At 38.1% G+C, this 25,814-nt stretch overlaps 1 protein-coding gene across 2 annotated transcripts in view; it reads right to left on the minus strand.

Moving 5' to 3' along the window:
- Positions 1-291: 291 nt before the first annotated feature.
- The window catches only part of UFL1 (UFM1 specific ligase 1), a 30,957-nt gene continuing 5,434 nt past the window's right edge, over positions 292-25,814 (minus strand). For both annotated transcript variants that reach the window (XM_075554756.1, XM_075554757.1), the window contains exons 6-19: positions 24,859-24,989; positions 21,311-21,369; positions 18,363-18,509; positions 16,624-16,799; positions 14,588-14,767; positions 13,571-13,691; positions 11,428-11,550; positions 8,225-8,338; positions 6,649-6,819; positions 6,440-6,570; positions 4,531-4,611; positions 4,134-4,219; positions 3,182-3,362; positions 292-759 (exon numbers count right to left, since the gene is read on the minus strand). In XM_075554756.1, the coding sequence (XP_075410871.1) occupies positions 538-759; positions 3,182-3,362; positions 4,134-4,219; positions 4,531-4,611; positions 6,440-6,570; positions 6,649-6,819; positions 8,225-8,338; positions 11,428-11,550; positions 13,571-13,691; positions 14,588-14,767; positions 16,624-16,799; positions 18,363-18,509; positions 21,311-21,369; positions 24,859-24,989 (1,923 nt within the window). In that variant the 3' untranslated portion in view covers positions 292-537. The remainder of the gene's footprint in view (positions 760-3,181; positions 3,363-4,133; positions 4,220-4,530; positions 4,612-6,439; positions 6,571-6,648; positions 6,820-8,224; positions 8,339-11,427; positions 11,551-13,570; positions 13,692-14,587; positions 14,768-16,623; positions 16,800-18,362; positions 18,510-21,310; positions 21,370-24,858; positions 24,990-25,814) is intronic.

Raw genomic sequence — 25,814 nt, forward strand, 5'->3', positions numbered from 1 at the left:
CTCTCTACACCTGGTAAAGGCGTCTACGAGCTCCCACAGACTAAGTCCCATCGAAGTTTTCTCCTGTGGCAGAATGGATGTGTTCCCTGACTACCAGCATAAAGGACAAGGGCTTCATAATAAAACAAGAATACTTCACAAATTTCTGTGGTCAAAGCACTCTTTGAACACCTAAGGGGTTTCTCTTTTTTCTCTTTTAAAAAGCACAATTTAAATCCCTGCCTAAACTGAATAAATCTAAGATTGCCACAGGCAACCCAGTAAGAGAACAAATGAGACCTTTCCCTGGGATGAAAGATATCAGAAATTTTATTCTCTAAGTCAACATCTAGAAAGAAAATAAACCCAAACTGTATAATTAAAAAAATTATAATGTGGACAGGAGGGTCCTCGTGGAAAATTACTTTTACCTGAATTTTGGGGGCTAGAAAGAGGTATCACAGGGGATAAGGATTTGTGAACTGATTTTTTTTTTTTTAACCAACTCAGCTTTAGCTTTGGGGAAAATGCTTACTACACAACAAAAGTCAATGAAGGTCATTGCTCCTCTGCGACAGAAGACTTTGTGGATTTGAGAACGAGGTCTTTAATGGCCGGAGAAAGTTCCTGAAGCGCCGTACGAGTGCAGCTGGCGGTGTCTTCTTGTTCTTCGCATAGCTCCTCACTTGAGGGGTCATCTCCACGTCCGCCTTTCTCACTCTGACTGACCAACTGCTTTACAACCAAACCTTGATACTTTACCAACAGAGCATGCTGATCCTGTGGAAAGAGAGTTGAAAAGTTAACAAATATAATGTATTTTCTGCAGGACGTAATGATTAAAGGAAGATTTGTTCAAGCAATTTACATTGAGGTTCCTCATAAAAATACGAGGGTTAAGTTCAAAAGTACTTCTACTAGGTTTCCAATTAATACATGGATGTTTGTTCCAAACAAAATGTGTTTAAACTTGTTTCTACAATCAGTGCAGGGTACACACCAGTTCTTAGTACACTTTCCTTAGTCTCATTAGGGTGCCTTCCAAAGACAGGTCCAATCCAAACAGTGGTTTCCAAGGGGACCCCTGGCTCAGCTGTATTCAAGGCAGAGAGATGAGCTGTGGGGCGATGAAGAGTGTTCTGGATTCCAAATGGGTAACCTTGGTAAGTTTGCTCAGAGGACAAAAGACATCCATGAGGCTAATCCCTAAGAAACTGTAAGAATTTTACGACAGCACTGATGACAAAAGGCCAGCAGAGGTGAAAGCAGAGCACTCAGTCCTTGATGTCTGAAAGGGACAGGGGAGGCCTGCACATGCAGTGCACTATTTAATGTTGTTCTTCCAGCCAGTCTCTGTGACGCCAACCCAACGACCTTTTCCTGGCTAGGAAGGTGGGGAAAGATACAGGTAGGATTTACCTGTGAGTATTGCTAATAGGAATCACTGATTAGCAATCTGCTGATTATAAAATGAGTCCTCTTTGAAACAGCAGGGGAGATTTCTCACTACCAGCAAGAGCCAGGAGTGGAGTGTATCCTTTGGACCATGAGATCCCTGCACAGTAACTCTCCTTGATCTAGAAGACAGCTGTAGCATCAAAGGAGCAGCAGTGGAGCCAGGAACCAGAACTGAAACAGACTCGGGGGCTACTCAGCCCACAGAGCAAACAAAGCCGAGCGTTTTGGACAGGAGGCTGGCTGTGGCACAGGGTGCCTCGGGCACTAAGTGGAGGAATTGGGCTTGCTGACCCATGGAGATGCAGCTGAGTGCCTTCAGCTTGTGGCTATTTGGAGTAGGGTGCCTCTGGGCACTAATTTGGAGCGGGGTTCACTGGCACCTGGAGCTGAATGCCTTTAGGGTGAGGCCTTTAGGGTGAGGCCTGCAGTGGAGTGACATATCCTTTGGGTACTGGCAGTCCTGAAAGAACTCTGTAACATGTCCTGAAGAACAACTGTATCCTGAGCATTTCTCACTTCATTACAAACTGTTAACTTACTAAATAAACCCCTTAACCATAAATATTGTCTCTGAGTTCGGTGTGCTCGTTACAATGGTTGCTTATATGGTCTCTCTCAATAGAAAGCGCTACAGGATGGAAGAGGAATGTATTCCATCACGTCCATGCATCTGCTCATTCTTTGATGGTAGCAGAGGCTGTTCTATGAGGATTTCATTGGGAAATATCACCCTACCAACCTACTGACTCTTCAGATTTCCTTCTGTTCCCCAAGTTCAAAGAACTTTTAAAGAACAATTCTTAAAAAATAATAATTTATAAATTATCAAGGGTTTGTGAGGGAGGGTTGGGGAGGAAGGGGGAAAAACGAAGAGCTGATACCAAGGGCTCAAGTAGAAAGAAAATGTTTTGAGAATGATGATGGCAACTAATGTACAAATGTGCTTGACCCAATGGATGTATGATGTATGGATTGTGATAAGAGTTGTACGAGCCCCAATAAAATGATTTTAAAAAAAGAACAACTCTTACCTGACTCAGTTCTTACCTTTCTGTTCCCCAATTCAATAATGTAAGGATGCCCCAGTTATCATTTTGCTGTAGAATCTACTAAAGGGTGCAGAGTTTTTCAGGGAAGGGCTAGAGCTATGGAAACACTGCCTTTAGAAGTGTACAGGCCTAGATGGAGACTATATTGAGAAACAATAGCTTCTCGTTTTGATATATACATATATTTTCAGTTAAAGGTTTCTATGATTTTGTAGCAGTATATGTTTTTTAAACTAACCCTCAAAAAAACCCCCCAAAGACAAATCTGGCAGTGTCTCTGCTCTCAACAGCATGTAGTTTAGGAGGCATAAAACACAAACACTGATCACTTCGCGCCAAGCTCAGCTGGGCTTCATCATCAAAAACGGCTGCCGTGACTTACACAGGACAAGACTCTTGAGCTGCTCCTTGGAGGTGGAGTGAAGGCGGGATAAGGTAACACCGTGCGATCAAGTGGAAGATCTCATATTCTGTGTCTTTTCCAATGCTTACATTCCCATTTCAGAATACTCTTTACCTTATGTTTCACAGGATCCCGAAAGACTCTTCAGCTATGCTAAGGTTTTAAATTCAATCCTCTAATTCACTGCTGGCAATTTTGGAGACAGTGGGTATTCACAGTGATTCATACTACCCACACAATATTCAGCATTGAAAAGCTTTAAAGGTTTCTACTGTGCTGACAATGTAATTACCTCTGGAATTTTACTGTTCAGAAAAGCAATGATCTGTGGAACGCATCTTCCAGGTGCATGGAGCATGCTGTGAGTTAAGAACTGAAATAACAAGACTGATGTGAGGTGCAGAATAAGAGCTGGGTCATCTGAGACTTTTAGCTGCTCTGCCAGTGCTTGTCGGTGTTGGAACAGTATCTGTCTACACAAAACAGATCCAGAGAAATGCATTATTATGAGATTCTCTTCCCCCTTCCCTAAATTCTTCAGCTGTACTTTTATTAAATACTTCCACAAACACCGTAAGTACATTTTAAATATGGGACATACGACCCCAAAACTTCATGAACTAGTAATGCTAGAAAATGATACACAATGCTGTAGAGCAAAGATAGTGTTTTCAGTTCACTGAGCTCAAATATGTCTGCACTGATTCTTTAAACCGTAAAGAAGACCCCAAGGTGAACGAGAAGTTCCTGGACTAGATCAACTCTAGGACTAAGGAATTCTGGTACCAACCAATATGGGCACCTACGTGTTTTAAAACTTTGAACATGCTTAAAGGCATTCAGCCATTTAGATCCAAGAGTTCTCCATGTAAAATCCATAGTCAAATTCAAATTTCATATACAAAAGGGCACACATTTACAGATTCATTGGTAAAGTCTATTAGTTTAGTAGTCCCTGGGCGACACATAGTTAAGCTTTGACTCTAGGTTAAAAGGTTGACAGAATCGACTTCTTAGGTGTCTTGGAAGACAGGCAAGGCCATCTGCTTTTGAAATGTCCCAGACCTGAAAAGCTTATGCAGCAGTTCCACTTTGCACATATGGGGACACTGTGAGTTGAAAAAGATGAAAAGACAACTAACAATATGAGAGCTTCAAAACATTCGTGTAAAAATAGAATTAGAAGATCATGGGATTTTTCTAAGTACATTTTGAAGGCCTTTGAATATTAAATGCAATATTACCTTTCTCTTTTTTTGTCTCCCTTTTTCACCATAATATCACAAGTTTCTGCTGCAGAATTCAGACAAGCAAGAAAGTCTTCTATGCTCTGAAAAGGTATGAAATATCATAGTTTACTACTTTATACTATTGCCAAAGAAACTTTGCCATCTAATGCTTTTCTGATTGTTAGTGGTTTTATTTTTTTAACCCTCTAAATGCACACATGTACATACCATATTTAAAGGTCTCTTGGTCATTCATTTATCATATCTTGTAATTTAGGACTAAAAACGGCAACATGGCTCAGCTTAGTTTTTCCCTTTGCCTCTCATGTAGTTATCTTAGTGAAGAATGCAAGTTTTGGACATGGTTTACAATCACTTTCATGATATCTAAATAGAATCAAACTTTACTTACCTTTTCATTCAGAGAGTTATGAAGCTTTGTGAGTGCTATTTTGGTTTCTTCTGATAATTTACTTAAGATCTTTTTTCTTACCTGTAAAAATAAAAACAATCAACGTTGGAACTGTGCTGCTGATGATATGCAATGGATACAAGATCAAGAAAAAACCCCAAAACGTATTACTGTAATAGAATGCTGAATGGAACAAATCCTTATTGTGTATTTTACACATCAAACTAGGAACAAATACATGCTACAAATACTCTAGAAAAAGATATATACTACAAACATAAGATCAGAAAGCTAAACCAACGGCCCGTCAGCAAAGAGGCCAGGTGCAGACCTAGGCCTCCAACCTCCTCACACACATGACTTGTGGGAAGTACAGGATTTGGAGGAAAAGGCTGTCTTCCCTTTTCTACAGGGGTGGGAAAAAGAACGCGTTCCTTCCCAGTACTAAGGGAGGGGTCCTACACACATAGATCAGGGAAGCCTGTGAGATTAGCACAGCGGGTTTCTGTTCCCCAGCTGGATGTTTATTATACTTCTGCACGGCTTACGGAGCCTTTTCAACATCCTTCTCGACATACACATGTCCCCTGAAGCTTGGTGACACACTTTTGACCAGAGGCCATTTGCTGTTTCCAGTGGAAAATTTCCAAAGGAAGAAGCTGCTGAAATGGAAAGAGATGAGGGATGGGGGGCTAACTACTTTCCTGCTCCCAGCCCACATCAATCCTGGGGGCCTTGGAAAGCATGGCAGACAATTTTATATAGTATTCCCTATAACAAGGCTTACCCAGGAGTCTGATACAGGGAAATGAGGAGGAAGTGGTGGATTGACTGCTCAACCTACAAGAAGAAAACGCTCCAGTACTTTGCTGGGGTAAAGTATCTGGGGGACTGGAGAGTGGTTCCTACTATGAAAATCATGTGAAACTCAACAATATGCAAAAAAAAAAAAAAAAAGCCCAAACAACCCATACCATTGATGTAGTACATGTCACATCAGAAGAAATCATAGCTGAGGTCTGAGACTTATGTGGCTTGACCTAGGATCAAGGGTAACGATAACCTGCTCCCCTTTCACCACCATGCCTAAAAAGAGCCTCCCCAGACCCCCCCCCCAAAAACAAACAAAACAACTGAAACCCAAACTCACTGCTATCAAGTCAATGCTGACTCACAGTGAGGCGACAGAACAGCGTAGTCATGCTCCTGTGGGGTTCTGCAACTGTAACTCTTTACGGAAGTGGAAAGCCTCGCCTTTCCTGTACTGATCTGCTGGTGGTTTCAAACTGCCAACCTTGAGGTTCAGCTCACTATGCCACCAGGACTCCTTGATATCTAGCTAGTTACATGAAAATATTTTGTTTTCCTAATTTTTCTCAATATCCCAAACCTTAAAAAGACTTAAAAGACACTGAGGGGAAAAGGAGAAGGAATTGTCACTGTCATCCTAAGACACCACTTAGGACAGACCAAAACTAAGCGACTGAGAGAGAAATAGTTTAAGTTACAATGTAAAAGTAGAAGTAATGAGCTCTGAATTCACTTTGAGATTAAAATTTTAAAGAATGAATTGGAACTAAGTCTCAATAATGAGATAGTATTACTACTTGGAAATTACTGCAAAGTTAGGAATCTGGCCAGAATGTTGTTAAGGGAATTGCAATCAGCAATAAAAAAGAACTGTGCCATAAGTAAGGAAAGATGTAAAACTGTTTATGTTACCAATCCTGCTAGCATCTGTATAGACAGTACACTTAAACTGAAGAGAACTAAAAATCTTTTAGGTTTTCCCCCTAAAAATTCCATACTTTACTTCCCTTTTTTCACTATTTCAAATGTGAGAAAAACAAAACATGCTCATATTTCAAAACAAAACACATCAAGAGCGACACGAACATAAATAACATACTTCACTTGTAATGGCTGCAGGATCGTCTACTGCCATCATTAAATCCGAAGCTAAGAAGTTGAAAATGAGGTTAGTGATATCAGTACAAATCGTCTTCAGCAAGTGCTTAGTGAGAGCGGCCTGCGTTTCCTCTGGAAAGCAAGGATACTTTATTAACACGAAGTCTTAAAAATGATGAAAATCAATTTACAGAATAGTAGAACGTATACCTGCAAACAATCTCATCCCTTTTTCAAACAATCTAATATTATTGTACAGGTTTGAAACTTCTTCTTGCAAGTCCTTGAGTGTGCATTTTCTACCAGTTCCAGTCGCAGAAGAAGTTGAAGATAAGAATACTGATCGTACCACTTCAAGATAGTTTTTATTAAGAGGTCTGTGTATAAGATAAATACAGTTTTTTAGAATGTACTGGGATTTAGCAATAAAATATTTTCCTATGAAAAGAAAGCTTAAGAAAAGATCTTTACTTTCTTTGAAGAGTAATTGCAAAAATAGTTAATAAATAATAAGTTCCCTAACCCCAGGAATTATAATATAAATAGCACATTATTTTCCCCAACTCTTAAAGTACACAAAGTTAGTGCATTAAAGACAATACGAGCAACAACTTCACAACTCACACAAATTTTTAGAGGTAATCTGGAGAATATAAAAGCCAAAAACCAAACTCAATGCCACCAAGTCAACTGTAAAATAACTCATCACTGCCATCAAATGATGTTTCTTTTCTTTATTACAAATGAAATATAATGCATCCATATACAAACAATTTTTAGTAAATTGTTTTTTAGTCATGAATACTAAAGCTGTTTATATAAACAGTAAAAGTTAGATGAGCTGGATTCCTGAATTGCATTTATGAACGCGAACCTGGTAGACTAGCTTGAGGGATGGCTACGTTAGGCACGGTCAGGTAGCACACAATTCACTTTGCGCTAGCTACATTTTGCTTGGTTTAAAGTAGTACAACCTCATCTACTCTCTTTGAGGGCTGTTTTCTCCGTAAGTGAAAACAAGGAGCCCTGGTGGCACAAATGGTTAAGCGTCTGGTTGCGAATCAAAAGGCTGGCAGTTTGAATAGAACAAGCTACTGTGCAGGATCTGGCAACCTTCTCACCCACAATTAATAGCCATGCAAACACTATGGGGCAGGAAATGCCTCGACAGACACTGGACAACACAAAAGCAGAAGCTGTGTGTCTTGACAAATCAAGACAGCACATGGTCTCTTCTTGACAAATCAAGACAGCACATGGTCTCTTCTTCCCTAGAAATGCGGTTTTTCATGCTATGGCGCTAAGTGTTTAAATTCAGTCTGCATTTTCCTTAACTGCAAAATCTATGAACAAGAAGACCTGTTCCTGTTCTTGTCATTTACTTCTCATCCTGCTTGTCTAATTCACTCACTCAAACAAATGTTTGTTGAACGCCCTCAATAAGGAATACAAATCTGGACTTTTGGTGGCTAGAGGGAGCCCTGGGAGTAAAGTGGTTACGCATTGGACTGCAATCTGCATGGTTGTTGATTCAAAACCAACAGCAGCTCCGGGACAAAGGCTAGGCTTTTTACTCCTGTAAACAGTCTACCACAGGGATGTGGGGGTTGATAGGAGTCAGCACTAACTCGATGGCACTGAGTTCTTGTTGCAGATAAATTCTACACTCTGGAAAGAAAAAGGTCAAAAGTGATGTCTTCCATGATCTTGGTGAAGACTTTATCTAACAGCCCTTTGAAATTTTACCATAAAACTGAAAAACCAAAGCAGTGTTCTACTTGCCTAGTTAAGTGTTCAGCAAGTTCGGAAATAAACTCTTCAGGAGCATCCTGTATACGCTTCCTTAAAAAATCTCCAACCTCTTCCTGGGGCATGAATGTGATTTCAGGCTTCTTTTTTCCTATAATAAATATTAGGAACAACAAAAAAACCCCAAACAAACAAAAAAGGTAAGGTTGTGTTAACACTGCTGTTAGAATTTCATTCACTGCTGGCATAAAGACTTTGATGCTTATTTTTGGTCAATAAAATTGCAAACGCTAAAGGTAATAAAAAAGAGTTTTAACAAGAGTATATAGTAGCATTTCTTTTGTCAAGTTTCCTCAAAATGACTGTTTTCGTTAACTCAGAGAATTAAATATGATAAACTTTTCCTCTACTCTGGAAACCGTTTAGAAAGAACATACCCACACAAAGGCCACCGGCAGACTTTCCCTCTGTAAAAATGAGTATTTATCAAAAATAAAGTTACTCTTGCAATTTATATATGCTCTTCAGCAAGTCATTATAATCCTGTGAACCACAGTGAAAAATTGTTTAAACTAAATCCTCGCTTTTTGAAAAGGCACAGATGAAAAAAATTCTCCTAATTTTATCATAATCTATTTTGATCTTGCAGAGGTAACTAACATGGGAATTCTGCTATAATGGAGGTAAACATTAATTGTGGAAATGACATGCCTACTTTGCTGACTTGGTACTGGTTGCTGATAAAAGCTAACAATATTACCACCAGAGATTGTAGAGGCATAAATGTGATTAGCTAAATTAATTTACTGATCCAAAAAGTTACACCTTTAGAATTGAAAATAAAACAGCTCAGAGATCAAATCTCTGAAACGTGAAGCTATAGGGAGCTGAGACCACAGTTTGAGAACAGACAAGTATTAGCCCTCTCCTTGGATGAGCCTCTCATTCCCAGTCTTCCACACCAAACAGTCCAGTGATTTCCCTGTTTGCATCCTACAGACATTTTACAAGTTGTTAAATTGTATTTCTTTCTAGTAATCCTTCACACTGAGCAGATCCTACAGTTCAGCTGAGAACTCAATCTCACCCCCCATGTCAGAGATTCCCACACAACCCTTTTTCAACAGCACTGAAAATCTACATTTTTGAGGAAGAACAGTTTTAGTATTTTAGAACCCCTTTCTATAATCTATGTACAAACGTATCATATGCCTCACTTAGCAATTACTTAAAAGTAGAGCGATTAGAGTGTCATTTTTTGTAGATCCCTTTCCCCTCACCTGCAGTACTCTTGGGGAAAGGAATGTCCATTTACCAATGAAATTTAAAACCCATGTGTGAAAACCAAACACTCTGCTGTTGAGTCCTTTCCAAGTCAAAGTGACACCTGCAGGACAGAGGCTTTGAGGCCCTCAATCTTGAAAGCAGACAGCCACTTCCTACTCCTGGGGGGCAGCTGTGAGTTCAAACAGACAGCCTTCGGGTCAGCAGCTGAGTGCTTCACCACCACTCACCCAGGAGTCCTACAACCCATATTCAAAATCCACTTCCAGAGATGTGAGTCTTCACAAGTGCAAATGACCGCCACCTTTCTCCTGTGAAGTAGCTCGCAGGTTTGGAGGAAATTGTGGTTGGCTGATCCCTTTAACCACTTTCCATCAGGACTCCTCAAAACCCACATCTCTTATTGCTATTGAAGGGCAGTGCTCATAGTTTCTATAAAGATTCTTCTTCTTGTTTCATAAAGATTTGATCTTTTAAATCAGAAAAGTAGCTTTCATCAGAGGGCTGTAAATCATGACGCCATTATTACAAGTAGTCGCACAGTAACAACCGCCATCACACCAGTCACAGGTGCACCTCCCAGCTGTACACTCCTTGTAATTTCCACTCCACGGAAGTGGGAACACTCACGGCTCAAACTATTATCATCTGTGGGGTTTCCCCTTTTTTGTGTGTGAGACTGGCGAGGCTATCACTGTGGGAGCCCTGTGGGCACAGTGGTACGAGTTGGGCTGCAATCTGCATGGTCGGCAGTTGGAAATCACCAGCAGCTCCCCGGGAGAGAGAGTGGGCTTTCTGGTCCCATAAACAGTGACAGTCTCTCTCAGAAACCCACAGGGGGGTTGCGGTGAGTCAGCAGAGACTCGATGGCAGTGAGTTTGTTTCTGAGTTTTGGAACACTGTTGTATTAAGTTAAAACTCTTAAATAAATAAAAAAAAGAACCTAATTAAATTTAGAAAAACAAAATAAGATGTCCTTCCTTCTTTTAAAATAACCAAAGATTAATCAGTCTAGGACAAGGTTCATAAAAATTAATTCTCCCTAAAAAGAAAAAAAATAATTCTCCCACTCAGATAACAGAAACCAACCAGGTATGTGTTACCACGAAAATTAAACGTGTATAAAGTGAATGTTTCCATTTTAAATTTGAAACACTTAGTTTCTATAAAGCAGTGCATAGCAGTAAGGGACCATAAAAACACCCATGCAAGCTGAAGCTGTGCAAAGTGTCGTGACCATCCAATGGAAACAGTCATGATTTGTGGCTTGTACAAATGTTTGTAAAAACTTTCTGAGCTTTCCCACGGATGGTTATAAATGTATACGGGCATGAAAAGATAATAAAACTAGTAACTCAGTACCCTGTGATTAACACTTGCCATAGTACTCGTTTCTAACTTTAGACCTATTTCCAACAGTTTGCTCCTTGCCCTTTCAATGACATGAATTATTTCCTAGAGTTTCCTAAAGTTGTTTTGCTGGGTTTGTGTACTCTGAAATATCTGTGTCCTTTATGTCTCAACCACTCTCCGTTGTGGCGTGGACAGCCCCAAACAAAACCAACCCCAACACTGTCATCCAGTCCATTCCCACTCATCTCTCCGCCATCAGGACAATTCCAACGCCTACAGCCTTACTGGACACAGGAGCGCTGCCTCCGTGGGTGCTCGGGACTGTAAGCCTGGATGGGCGTAGAAGCCCCATCTTTCTACCGAGGAGCAGCTGGTGGTTTTGAACTGCGGAGCCTGCCAGTTAGCAGCTCAACTACGCCCCCAGGGCTCCTTTCTCACTCACAGAGACTCTGGATTAGGGCTTCCAGGACTGCACATCTTCACCTGAAATTGATGCACATCGGAACCAAGTAACAAACATATTTATGTAGTTACATATTCTGAAAACAAGTTTAAAAGAAGTATCACACACCTACAAAGGAAGAGCACAATAAAATCACGAACCTGGGTGAGATGACTGAGACTCCTCATCACTATCATCATCTTTTCGTCCCTTCTTCTTCGTTTTTTTAATTTTGTACTCTCTCGCATTGCTCCCACCTCCTCCTCTTACACTTCCACTGCCCTCTGGTGGAAAATTACTTTAGTTAGTACTATCTAATTAAACCACCTCTTTTAAAAGCTCTAAGAAATTTTTACTATCTTCTAAAATGTGGTGCTTCGGTATAAATTTAATAAATGCAATCAATAAACAAATCTATAATCTATTGAATTTGAGGAACTTCCTCAGAAAGCCTATCTATTCTGAATGCATTCTTTCTAATTTCACCAAAACTGTAGCTTTGCTGACCCTTTCTTGATCAGATATATTCTTTCCTATCATGTAGCTCCCTTTTTTACCTTCCCCAACGAAATAGGCCCTCTTCTAATCATTTCATGACAGTCTAAATAATATCTCCCAGTAAGACACATATTTAACACACATTTATGTGCCTTCTATCTTGAAAGATGGCTCATGTTTATAGGGGTAGCCTGACTCATCTATCACCTAACCAGTTCATGAGGTCCTTGAGAGCAAAAACACACTGTCTCATTAATGTATGTGTCCTTGGGTTAAAGCAATGCTTAATACATAACGAGCCCTCAATAAATACTGACTGGGCATACGGAATTTCTTAAATAGAAAAATACCATTATCAATTACCTACTAGATATATAAAGATTAAAACATGACAACTTATGAAACAAATACTTAAAAAATTTAAAATGTTAGAGGTATTTCTCTGCTGTGGCACATCACATTTTAAAAAGCGTCTGTTTAAAAAGACCTTTATAGTATTTGTTCTACAAAGATTGAAAAAAGTTCCCATTATCCGCTTCTTCACAAAAGGTGGCATTTTCTCAATAGAGTGCTTATTAAGAAGCTTTTCTAAATGCTAAGTAGAATTCTCTTTTGATTTTATCTTATTCTATATTTAAATGTCCTAGTAATTTATCATTCCTTTTTATTATGGGAAAATACTATGTTCAAAAGTACAAGTCTAAAGCAAATCTGCTTTTATAGTTGGTGCTGTTTCTTATGGGAGGACTCTCATACTTGACATTATTCCACACACTGTAAGCAAATGATTACAATAGCACCATCAATGAGAACAAAACATCTTCAAGTAATATGATGCAATATACATGGTTACAAATGGTACTATGATTTATTATAGTGCTTGTTTCTTATTATTGCTTTCAGAGGAATAAAGAAGAATCCCAAACATAAGGTTTGGAAAGAAATTTTGACAGAGGAAAGAACTTTCCTGAGAGTAATGGGAATGAATTCCCACAGCAACTAATCATGTTCTTAAAGACTATCCAATGAAAACTGTTGAGTATCTAAATCTTTAACTTTCAGATAACATCAATAAAATAGTTTCTTCCATAAAAAGTATGGAAAAAATATATTACTTTTTAAATGCAAGTTACTAATAACCCAGATACCTAGAATAATTTACAGCGACTCCGCATTTTAAAAGAAAAGCACATTTCTTAGGAAATGTATTCATTCAATAAATATTTTCAGAGGCCCTAAACGATGATCACTGGAAGTCAAGGTATGGGAGCTCCAAGCAATGAAATACACGATGACAAATACACCACGATGACAAATACACCACGATGACAAAAGCTATGCAATAATCTTGCAAGATAACACAATGGAGAGTGGCCTTGGCTACTAGTCTGTACAGTTAGGGGGGTCCTTCTGAGATAACAGCACTTTAGTTGAGCTCTGAATGACAAAAAGGAACCAGCAAGTTGGTGTTCCAAGTAGAAAGGTACACTTAGTGTAAAAGTTTAACAGAAACAAGAGCTTGGCACGTTTGGAAATCAGAAAAAAAAAAAGGCGACTTTTTTCTGGGCTGGAAGTTGAGAATAATAAGAGTTGGGCAAGATCATAATATTAACTTAGTTTCACAAAAGAAAACAGCATAGTCAACATTTACATTTTAATAATTAAAATCTAATTAATAAAAGTTCAAATTAAAGATCAACCAAGAAAACAGAAGTCCTTCCAAAAGACCTAGGAAATGCAAAGTTCATTGAACTGAATAATAAGACACTACTCTCTTTGAATCATCTGGTTAGTAAAATTCATTACCTGTTGCTTTTCTTCTTCGTTCCTCTTTTTTATCCTTTTTACCTGTATTACTGCTTTCGAAAATAGAGACTTGTTTCAGATCTTCTTCAGTGATTAAATGGACAGGATTATTTTTCATTTCCTGAAATATAAGTTTTGGGGGGGGGGGGAGTGGCAGGGAGAGGGCACAGATATATAAATAAAGGTTATTTTTTTTTTAACACTCATATCCACTGTTCTCTTTTGATTTTGCTGTTCTGAAGAACCACAGAACGTTAAAGTCACAGCTGCTACACTGAGGCTGTTTCTGCTTGCCAAAAACCACTCTTTTTTCTTGCTGTTTTTGGCTTGTTGTGCCCATTACTGGTTAATGAGAAATCCCATCTGAGCACTGAACTATTTTATCTGATTGCTTAACATCAGATGCAATTTCTTCAGTTGCTATTGTTTATTACTTGTGAATAGGTGGCCAATGCCCCGTTCTATTCTTTTTTTGAGTAAAGATCCAACTGGATACTTGGGATTACCAGAAAGATAAGTACTGTCCACCTCTGATACCACCCAATTAACCATATATGAGTGGTATTTCAAGAAGTAGTAAAAGTGTGTCCTCACGACTCCCTCTTGATAATCTCTACTTTTAAAGAGCTTGATGTCATCTAGTTACCCTGACTGCACAGCCAAATCTAGTAAAACTAATGTGAAATTCTTAAGAACAACTTATGCAACTTAATAAGAACATTATGCACTGATTAATAAATGTACCATTCACACAAGTCATCTACAGATAATTACCTTTGTACATTTTCACATTTTAAAGTTAGATGATTGCTCTCAGTTAACTGATAAGTATGTAATTTCATTTATGTCATTTCAATGTAAGGAGTCAGCCCCCTCAAAGTAAAGATATCAAATAAAATAAAGTGAAGTAAAAAGTGTTCCTTTTGGGCAGACTGATTATGGCATTTTCCCAGATACATTAGATAATGTTGTTGTGAAAATACTGTGAAGGTTACAATGAAAGGAAATCTGAATTACCTTTTCAGCTTTCTGGTGCATCAGTTCACTGAACAGTCCTATACAATCATTTATAAATTTTTCACTGACTACAACAGTGTCGCTAAAGACTACGGCTGAAGCCTGTTTGCTGAATGCTCTCATCACCTGCTGAAGCAACATTGCGGCATCTTCAACTGATAAAGAACTCGGCAGCAGAGGCTAGAATTACAAAAGAAAAAACATTAAGTATAGACGCGATATACGACGGATAAACCGTTTGCTTTCTATATGCTCTCTCTAGGTGATCTTAGTAAGTGCAACGGCTTTTAGAACCATGCATATGCTGACCCAAGTTGCCAGGTCCCGAGCCCTCTGCAGGAAAAGACGAGGCTCTCTGCTCCTGTGAAGATCCGCTGTCTCCCAAACCCTTGATGGGGCCACCATGAGCAATGATCAACTCAACTGCCATGGGTTTGCTTTGGTTTATCTACTGACAGAGGAGCTCTCATGGTGATCTGTGATAAACACTGGGCTGTTAACTGCAAAGTTAACACTTAAGCCACTAACTGCTCTGTATGAGAAAGAGGAGGCTGAAGGCTCCTTCCCATAAAGACTTAGAGTTTCAGAAACTCTAAAGAACAGTCTACTCTGTGTGGTGTAGTGGTAATGAGTTGGGATGCTGAACATGGTCAGCAGTTCAAAGCCACCAGCCACTCTGTGGGAAAAAGACCATTCTTTCTACTCCTATAAAGAGTTATAATCTCAGAAACCCATTGGGGAAGTTCTACCCTGTCCTGTAAAGTCGCTTCCTATGAGTCAGCATCAACTCAATGGCACTGAGTTTGGCTTGGGTTTATGAGTAAGGACTAGACAAAAGGGGCAGTGAGCGTTGGGTTTATATACAGATAACCACTCAAATTATGGATTTTTAGTTTCATCATCACACCGAGGTATGGAAACATACATCCTATTGCCTACCTACCCTCCCACTTATATGTTGGGGGTGGGGTCTTCTAAAAGTTTGTAGAAAAATTCAATTTTTAAAAAATTCTGCTTTCCACAAGCTTTTGGAAGACCTTCACCAGGCACCTGCCATCTACCTGTGTGAAACATTCATGATTTATGGCACTACTATCTCCCAGTCTCCATTTCAATTACTGGTACTACTTTCCACTTCAGTTGGCCAGGACCCAAACCTAAAAATCACATTTAGTTCTCTTTTTTTTCATAAACAATCCAACGGGCTCAAACATAAGAACAATTATGAGAATGGAGCAGGACTGGGCAGTGTTTCATTCTGTTGTACACAGTCCGCTTTGAGTCAGAACTAATTCGTTGGCACCTACAACTACAAACTAGTCCCAGTAACTTTACCTCCAACATATGTTTTCAGTTTTTACATGCTCTGAAATTATTATTTTCAATGACTTTCCCCCACTCAATGAAGATAGCCCTCCAGAGCAGGAACTCAGCTAGATGATTTTTCTCCAGCAAGTACAATGGTGTCATATAGATGATATTTAATAAAATTTGTGAATAGAAAATACAACACTTAAATCTGGTGTCTCTGGGAACTGGTGTCTGTGCTTCACAGAGACAGTGTGGGCCCTTTTCTTTCTTCATGAAGGCCAGCTCAACCTTAACGTAATGTACTATTAACGCTAAGGCGGATTGTTTTAATGTTAGCAGATATCAACACATACGAGAGAAACAAATGCTATCACATGCCTGACGTCAGTATAGTTTTAAATACTTCAATGAGACTATGAGGCGTTTCATCCATTTCTATGGTTTACAAGGCAGATGAAAGTGACTTAAACACATACATGCATTTTTAGAATTCTACATGTTGTCTATGCACACGTAGGATGTTACCATCTACCCGAAAAGCTAGAATGATTGTAGCGTAAAAGAATTATGATTATTTTTATTGGAACAATGACAGTTATAATTAGGCTCTAAAGCAAATTACCGCCAGTTTTGTGTATCTTAACTTTTAAAACAGTCATGTGTTAGTGAATTATCACTTGTCATTGGTTTAAAGAAAAACTAGTAAGAAAATGATAAAAACATACTGCAATATCAACCCATGTTCCAGAGCTGATGGCTTCCTCTACTGATGCTTCCACCTGGTCCACAAGTCCTTGCCCAACACAAGCTGCTTTCAAGAACAAGAGCTTTGTAGTCTTGTACCTTTTCTTAATGTAGCTTATAGCATCTGGGATTCCAAGTCTGGACAAAGCATCAAATTCTAGCAATAAATCAGAAGGTGGGACAGGGCAAAAAGAATTGTCAATTACTCATACCTTTTTTAGCTGAAGTCTTAAGAAAAAGTTAAATTCCAACAAAATATACTATATCTATTTTTAAAAAAAGAAATAAAGTACAAAGATATACCACAACCTATTCCCTGGTCATTTTTCCTTAAATTTTATTAAGTGTATTCTGACTCAGAGCAACCATATAGGACAGAGAGCTGTCCTTGTGGGTTTCCCAGATTGTAAATATTTACAGAGGAAGAAAGCTTCATCTTTCTCCCATCACCGAGGCTTTCCACTTCTGTAAAGATTGACAGTCTTGGAAACCCACAAGAGCGGTTCTACTGTATTCTACAGGGTTTCCTTTAGTCAAAAGACACTTCACATAAAATTTTAAAAAGAAAAGATGACCAGGGAGTAGGTGGTTTATGTTTCTCCCATATTTATGAATACATTAGTTTAAGTACAGCCTCCTCACTAACTAGCTTTGTCACTCCTTCTCCAACTGAGGAGATCAGAAGAAAACATGTAAGAACTAACAGGCAAGACAAGCAGAGATAGAAGTAATGGGCAGGGTACAGGTTAGTGAGAAAAATGATAACATCTTTTACATATTAGTTAATGAAGTAATGCTATTTGTTTTATTAAATGTTTCATCAGACAATTAAGAACAAAGTAATTTAAAGTCTAATTTAAAGTAGAAAAAGTTTTAATATTTAAGGCAGAAGTAAAAACTAAGAACTTAAAATTTTAGCCACTAAAGTTATGATAGATATCTGTCTTCCAGCCCGCAAATAATATTAAAGAACATTTTTCTGACAAAGGTTAATCCACATCCATGTTGGCTCAAATACTGGAAAACGTATCACAGAAAGTGAAGAAAACTTAAGCAAAGCACAGTATGAACATATATTTAAACTGTTTAACTGGACTAAAGACTTATACAGGTTGACTACTGATCAAGCAACTAATTTGTTACATGTTTTAACTTGGGTTAGGAACTTGATTAAAATATGTGTTCTACCTATCATATGTGCTTGTTTCTTCTTAATGACCAGATTCCATCAATCAACTTTGTCCAGTGACAGCAGGATGAATGAAGTAGGATTTGGAAAAACTTCAAATGCTTATGAAGTTTTGTGCAACTACTAAACATAAACATCGAAAATTGATAGCTGATAAAATAGTTATGAAATCATATAATTGAAAAAAATCGGCCATTTAATGAAATATGGGAAATAAGTATATTTAACTTATATGAATTAAAAATGCATGAACTCATGGTATTGCCTTAGTGTCACTGGAAAACTAGGAACAATCGAATAGCAGCTTTTGACGTTTCTACATAATAATAGTCCAGTGACTATAAAATTAACTTAGTCCCAAGAGCCATGGAACCCGCAGTGTGACTATCATTACACTCAAAGAGAACCAATAATCTGTTGGCCATAAGTAAACATACTATGTATAAATTTTTGAGGTTAGTGTAAGACTTTCTAAGAATGTGTGTTGTAGTGGAAAGCTGTTTTAGTGTTAAATAAAAGCAAAAGAGTTACCTAGATAGCCATTCTGCCTGAAAAAGGAATCCACCCAAGTATTCTGCGTTCTGGAGTAGATGTCGGGGACAAACACCGCCTTGTCCTGTCTCCCACCAACCACGGTGCCTCTTAAACGCCCAGCATTAACAAGTTCTTCAAGCACAGCTTAAAACAAACCCACAAATACAAACAAATCACAACAGGCATAAATCTCAACAAGCAAAATACTTCATACTTTAACTATTCCTATCGTTATACAAAGCAGATGGAAGTTTTGTAGCACAAATAAAGGCACCGTATCTTACTCAAAATGTCCTGCCACTAAGAGGACACACAGGTCATACAGCAGGGGGAATTTTGGTTAACGAGCTAGAGATGTAAAGCTGTAACTCAAATCAGTACTATCCTAGTGGATTTTAATTTGATTACTGTGTGCACAGCAACAGTCTGCCTTAATTTAGCTCATAAAGAAACAGATAATACGCAATCGAGTGTTATCAAGTTCAAGTTTCTAGTATTAAGAAAGTTCAAGGTAACTAGATCATCTTAGAATCATCTATTCTAAACAAAGCCATCACATTTTTACAAGTTACTGTAGTTCATTGTTTATACTGCAGTAAAGCTTTGGTTTGCTAAATGGACGGTTGGCAGTTGAAACTCACCAGCAACTCTGTGAGAGAAAGATGTGCCAGTCTGTTTCCATAAAGATTTATAGGCTCAGGAGTTCTAAGGAGAAATTCTACTCTGCCGTATTGGGCGGCTATGAGTCAGAATGGACTCACACAATCAATAGCAGAAATATAATGCAGTGACTAAGAGGATAAAGTCAGAAGTCAGGCAGATTCTATCAAAACTGCACGTCTGCCACTTACTAGTTTTAAAGCACTGACCAATTCACTTTCTTATGCCTTCTTTTTCTCATCCATGAAATGAGAGAAGTAACATTTTCATTTTCTTTAAAAAATCATTTTATTGGGGGCTCATACAACTATTATCATAATCCACACATCCATCGTGTCAAGCTTATCTGTATATTTGTTGCCATCATCATTCTCAAAACATTTGCTTTCTACTTCAGTCCTTGATATCAGCTCATTTTCCCCTCCCTCCCCATTCCCCCTTCCCGCATGAACCCTTGATAATTTGTCTCCCTTCACCCACTTTTCTGTTGTCCATCCTCCAAGAAGGGAATTATATGAAGATCCTTGTAATTGGTTCTCCCTGTTTATCCCATCTTCCCTCCACCCTTCTGGTATTGCCACTCTCACCACTTGTGCTGAGGGGATTATCTGTCTTGGATTCCGTTTCCAGCTCTTATCTATACCAGTATACATCCTCTGGTCTAGATCAATTTGTAAGGTAGAATTGGGATCATGATGGGTGGGGGGGCAGCGGGGTGGGAAGGAAGCATTAAAGAACTAGAGGAAAGTTGTATGTTTCATCGTTGTTACACTGCACCCTGACTGGCTCGTCTGCTTCCCCACGGCCCTTCTGTAAGAGGATGTCCAGTTGTCTACAGATGGGCTTTGGGTCCCCACTCCACACTGTCCTTCATTCTCAATGATAAAATTTTTTGTTCTTTGATGCCTGATACCTGATCCCTTCAACACCTCAGATCACACAGGCTGGCATGCTTCCATGTGGGCTTTGTTGCTTCTGAGCTAGATGATCACTTATTTACCTTCAAGCCTTTAAGACACCAGACGCTATATCTTTTGATAGTAAGGCACCTTCAACTTTCTTCACATCATTTTCAACGAGTTTTTAATTTAATGTTCATATTGTGAAAAACATCAATAAATCAAACACTGATTTTTATTGCTATGATTAGTTTTCTTCTCCAATGTTAATCTTAGTTTTAATATTTGCACAGATATATGAGTTAAAAGACTGAGCTGTTATCTTTATGGGGGTAGAGCACTAGGTTTTCTCTTCCACCGAGTAACCGGTGAGTTTGAGTGCCAACTTCTTGGCTCACAGCTAAGTTTCTAACCATGGAGCTACCAGGCTTCTTTCAGATATCTTTGAAAAACAAGCAAACAAACAAATAAGAGAATCTAAACCTCCTAAAAGAGTTTTGCACGAAATAGTAAGACATATAATGAATTGAGATATTTGGGGGATGTACTATTATGCTGCTTGAATGCTTAGCATCTATTTTCATTACTATAAATGCTTAGTAAAATATTTTAGTAATTAAACAAATATCTATGTTCATATTAGAAAATACAGGGGGAAACTAAGATACAAAGTAAAAATTATGATTAACCTCACATTAAAAATTCTTATATAAATAAGGAGGCCTTAAAAATTTTCATGGAAAAAAATGATAGAAAGATAATGAAATTTTACCATGAAATAGTTTTAAGCTCCCTCATATGTATGTACATGCATTATTCATAACAGCATTCTGTTTGTTTCTATACATAAATTACATCCATACGTGCATATATAAGCATGTATATACGTAATTTTTCGTCATTCTTTTTTTTTCAGGAAACAAAATGCTTCATGGATTTAATACGTAGACATATAAATGAAAATTGGCACAGATATACACCTCCACCAATACTGTGTTATTTACAAATTGATGTCAATTGTCAAACATTTGTCTAACAGCATGTGCTCACTTTGTGTCTGTGTCACATTTTGTGTCTGTGTCACACTATTTCAAAATGCCATTGACACTTTCACTATTTAACACAACTGTACACTTATTAGACTACAGTGTAGTATAAAGACACTTGTGCACATAAAGTTCAAGTAACTAACTGTTTAGCATCTGGAATCAACCTAGCAGTATCTCAGAGATACGTCTGTATATACAAACTTTTTAACACCAAGAAATACTTTAGTCAAACTTACTTTTAAGGCTAGTAGAGGGCAGAACAATAAAATCAAGATGGTTTACAATCACCAGTAATTCAGTAGCTAATTAAGTGAAATGTGATTTAAGCCAAACTCACAGTAAAGGAGCTGCTCCTGAAATCCAAATTTTGATATCAAAGGACTTACTGCTGTTGGCCTTTATGGACAGGAAAAGGACAACAAAAAGACAGACTAAAAATCTTCATATTTATTATTTAGTTCTAAATATTTATGAATTCAAAAAACAGGATAGAATTTATACAAACACCAATTAACTTAAAGGGAAAGGTGAAATAAAAATTACACTAAAGTTTACACACTGAAACAAGATAAAGTTACGAAACACCAGGGAATTTTTCTATCTTCCCAATCTAGGATCAATTTACTTTGCTCTTTACCAAATTTGAGCCTCAGATTGGGTTATACGTGACTATCTGCCCAGTACATATATTTTCTTCCACCCCTGTTCTTTTTATTTGGGAAGTTCTTTTCTTGACGAGGAATATTCCAGTATTTGTTAAACATGATTTCATTTTGAATAACGAAATTATATATAAACTGGATCTGGAAAGATATACTAGCAATTTAGGGTGCATCATGGGGAAAGGCCTGCTAAATGCTCTTTTTTCCTCCAAAGTATTTTCTATAATGATTATGCCTATCTTTAAAAAATTGCTTTAATAAGCAATGACTTTTAAATTCCATAAAAGGGGATTACATTCAAGTTCACATTTAAGAAACCAATTCTATGATGTTATTAAATTTATAATTATGCACTCATCATTATAATCTAGTTTTAGAACATTTGCAACATCCTCAAAAGTTCCTGTACACCTGTCAGCAGTTAATACCTGCAGGCAACTACTATTCTGCTGTTCCATAAATGGAATCAACACTCGGTCTATGTCTTGCTTCATTTACTTAGCAAGATTTTCAGGTGCATCCACTGCACCAGGTGGACCATTTATTAGTTCCTGCTTATTACTCAATAACTTCCCATTTTATGGATATAGCACAGTTGCTTATCCGCTTACCAACTGATGGACATTTCGACTGTTTCTAGTTCGAAACTGCCATCAATACTGTTGTGAATGTTTCTGTCTGTGTGTGGTTATGTTTTTGTATCTTTTGAGTAGATTCCAATAAGTGCATTTCCTTTAAAATAATTCTGTTTTTGTAAAGGTACGCTGAAACAGGATTCTGAATCTTTCTTTTCAACCATGATTTTCTTCTCTACTTATTTTAAGTCAATTAAATCTGTCCTCTGGTTTAGATTTGTCTGCTTTTACTTCTGTGTATACAACTAAAAGATACTTAAGTATTCCAACTATACTAAGTCTCTCTTGCTGATTTATTAAGATGTGTGAACTTTCTCTATAAAAGGTGGGAGAGCAGAAATGGCTGCTTGAAATTACTGAATATTTAAAAACCCTGGATTTTGGATTTCTTGGAAATGATAATTTTTGAGTGAATCAATTTGTTAAACCAATTTTCAGGATAGTACTAGCAATGTCTCGATAGCAGATTGTGAAAGGAAAGGAGAAATGACAGGAGAATAAATCCAGTTCAGGAAGCAGGTCGTGGTCCAAAGTTGGTGAGTTCTTTTTGTATGTTGTGCTTGAGACAGTTATAAAATATTTAAGGAGAGGTAATAAGGAGATAGACCAGTATGAATCCAAAATGATCCAGAAAGGTGAAATTATCTAGAAAGACAGTTTATAGCGGAGAGGAAAAAGATGGTCTCGCACAAAACTTTCAAGGGGATGGAAGGAGAGCTAGAAAAAGTGGAGATGAAACCTGTGATGTGTGGTTTCAGAAGGAAAAAAGGAAAGAGAAAATCTCAAGAAGACGTGTTAAATCCTGCTTCTACATCAGCAAGTAAGTATCTGAGAGATTTGATGACAGTGAGTGACTTTTTTGCTAAGTCAGTGGTAGAAGTTAACCAGTGGTAGAAAGTGAGTTAACTGAGATGATGAATGAAGATGTCAAGTCCCAAGAAGGTTAACTATTAAGAAGAGCAGACAAGGGGAGAAGTGGAATGGAATATGAGGCTCAGGGAAGTCTGGGCTTTCAGAGGGGAGAAATTTACACACAATGGCTGGAGGGACACAAAGTCATTGAGCTAAACTGATGACAGGTAAAAAGGAATAATTGAAAATTCAGTTTTCTGAATTCTAAGGTTGAGTTTGTCACACAAATACAGCCATTTCAGAAATTTTTGTTTTAGATAAGTTAACACGTTAGAAAATAAACACTGTAATTAAGTAGAATTGTAAAACCTTATTTGATAAGTAAACAAGCAAACAAATGAACAATCTCCAGGCCACCAGGTTGACTCCAACTCATAGTGACAGTGTGAAACCACTTCCACTCCTTCAGATTTCTGAGACTATAGATCTTGATGAGAGCAGAAGGCCTCATCTGTCACTCTTGGAAAGGCTAGTATGTTGCAGTTGTCAGCAGCCCAATGACTAACCAGTGGTTCTCAACCTGTGGGTCGAGACCCCTTTGGGGGGGCGGTGGTGTAATGACCTTTTCACAGGGGTCTCCTAAGACCATCAGCAAACACATATTTCCAATGGTCTTAGGAACCAAGACACGGTTCCTCAACTGTCTCCAGACGGGTCTGCCCACAAGCAGATATGCTGATCTGGTGAGAAAGAAGGTATCTCAACCTTCCCACTGAAGTTGGCTTTTTACACATACTGTCACAAAATGTAGCAATGTAGTATACTGTTGTTATATAAGACTGTTACCCATGCTACACCATGTTTCAAGACAAAATTTAATTTATTTTTAATTAGAAATAAATATTTCACAACGTATAATTACATATTGTTTGTGATTAATCACCATGCTTTAATTATGTTCAATTTGTAACAATGAAAATACATCTTGCATATCAGATATTTACATTATAATTCTTAACAGTAGCAAAATAACAGTTATGCAGTAGCAACGAAAATAATTTTATGGTTGGGGATCACCACCACATGAGAAATTGTATTAAAAGGTCCTGGCATTATGAAGGTGCAGAACCACTGGTTGAACCCAAAGCACTAACCAGGCCCCTTTACTTGGTAAACAACAATAAGGGCAAACTCACTGCCATTGAGTTAATTCTGATTCATAGTGACCTTATAGGACAGCACAGAACTGCTCCTTTGGGTTTCTGAGGCTGTGAATCTTTACGGGAGCAGAAAGCCTCATTTTCCTCCCAAGGAGCTGCTGGTGGGCTTGAATTGTGATCTCAACGTGAGCAGCCCAACACATGAAGCCCTTATAAAAGTTACCTTTTCCAGATGAAGAATTGGAGGCCCAAGGAGGCTGTAACCAACCTGACTGACCTATCTGCAAGGTTGTTTGGGTTAATACACAATAGAACTATGATCCACAGGTCTTCTGAATATATTGCAGGCATTTGCCATCATTCCAGGGTGACTGTAACTGTTTATGGGAATTGAAAGCCTAGTCTTTCTCCCGTGGAGCTTCTGGTGGTTTCCAACGGCCAACGACGTGGATCGCAGCCCAACATGTAACCTCTACACCACCAAAAACAAACAAAAGCTTCCACCTCCAAGGAAAAAAACGATTGCAAACCACAATCTTAGAAACGCAAAAAGACATCTGCTGTAAATAAGCTTACCGGGTAATAGCACTGAAGAGTCCACGGATGCGTGCTTTATGTCGAGACACAAAAGCTTCAGTGAAAATCACTCCTCTGTTATCGAGATCGATGTGTCCATTAATGATTTTACCTAGCCTCGGAGTTAGTGCCTAGGAGTAGATGCAAAACACACTGGCAAAGTCACACTGTGATCATTTTGCATGCTGCTGAATCATACAATCAAGAAATTTCAACAAGAACAAATTCAAGAGATAGGTAAGCTAAAGATTCAGATTCTAGAAAAAGTCCTTATCTTGAAACAACAAATGAATGGGTCAAAAGGCTTGGCTACTTGGAGTAAAGTCAAGTGCTCAAGCAGTTGAATAGGTAAAAGGCAGCTCTACACAACACAGATAGCGATGACATGGGCTGCAGGGAAGACCCCATCTGGAACTTGCAGTAGTAGTGAGGGAAAATATATTTCCTTTCAAGATTCTTAAAAACCAAGAAAGCTATCTTCTATGATGTAAACACTTACAAGTTATATCCATAAAACTACTGTGATGGACAGTCTGGTTCTCTATTCTACAGCAAGGAGAGAGTTTACTTGACAAGACACTTTGAAACTCAAGCACACATTTCTCCAGAACTGCACTATGACTGGAGGCAGGCACAGCGGAATTAAGTCTGGATACATTAAACATCCCATCCATGTCAGCGCTGTTGCTACTTACACGATACAGAAAAATTCCTTTCAGACAACTTCTTAATGAGCTTTTGGAAAATATTATGAATATAAACTGGTAACTGTAAAGTCCAGAAAAATTAGAACTGAAAAATATCAAGAAACCACAAATTTCTAAACTGTACTCAGAATGATAGTTTTACAAGAAATCTGGATCTGATTTGGTATTTTCTAAGTGTTTTTTAAAAAATCCCCCCCTCCTCCACTTACTGTGATTTACATTTGTTCATGTAAAACAGAATTTAGGCTC

This window comes from Tenrec ecaudatus, chromosome 7 (genome assembly GCF_050624435.1).
Source record: "Tenrec ecaudatus isolate mTenEca1 chromosome 7, mTenEca1.hap1, whole genome shotgun sequence".
Lineage (NCBI taxonomy): Eukaryota > Metazoa > Chordata > Mammalia > Afrosoricida > Tenrecidae > Tenrec > Tenrec ecaudatus.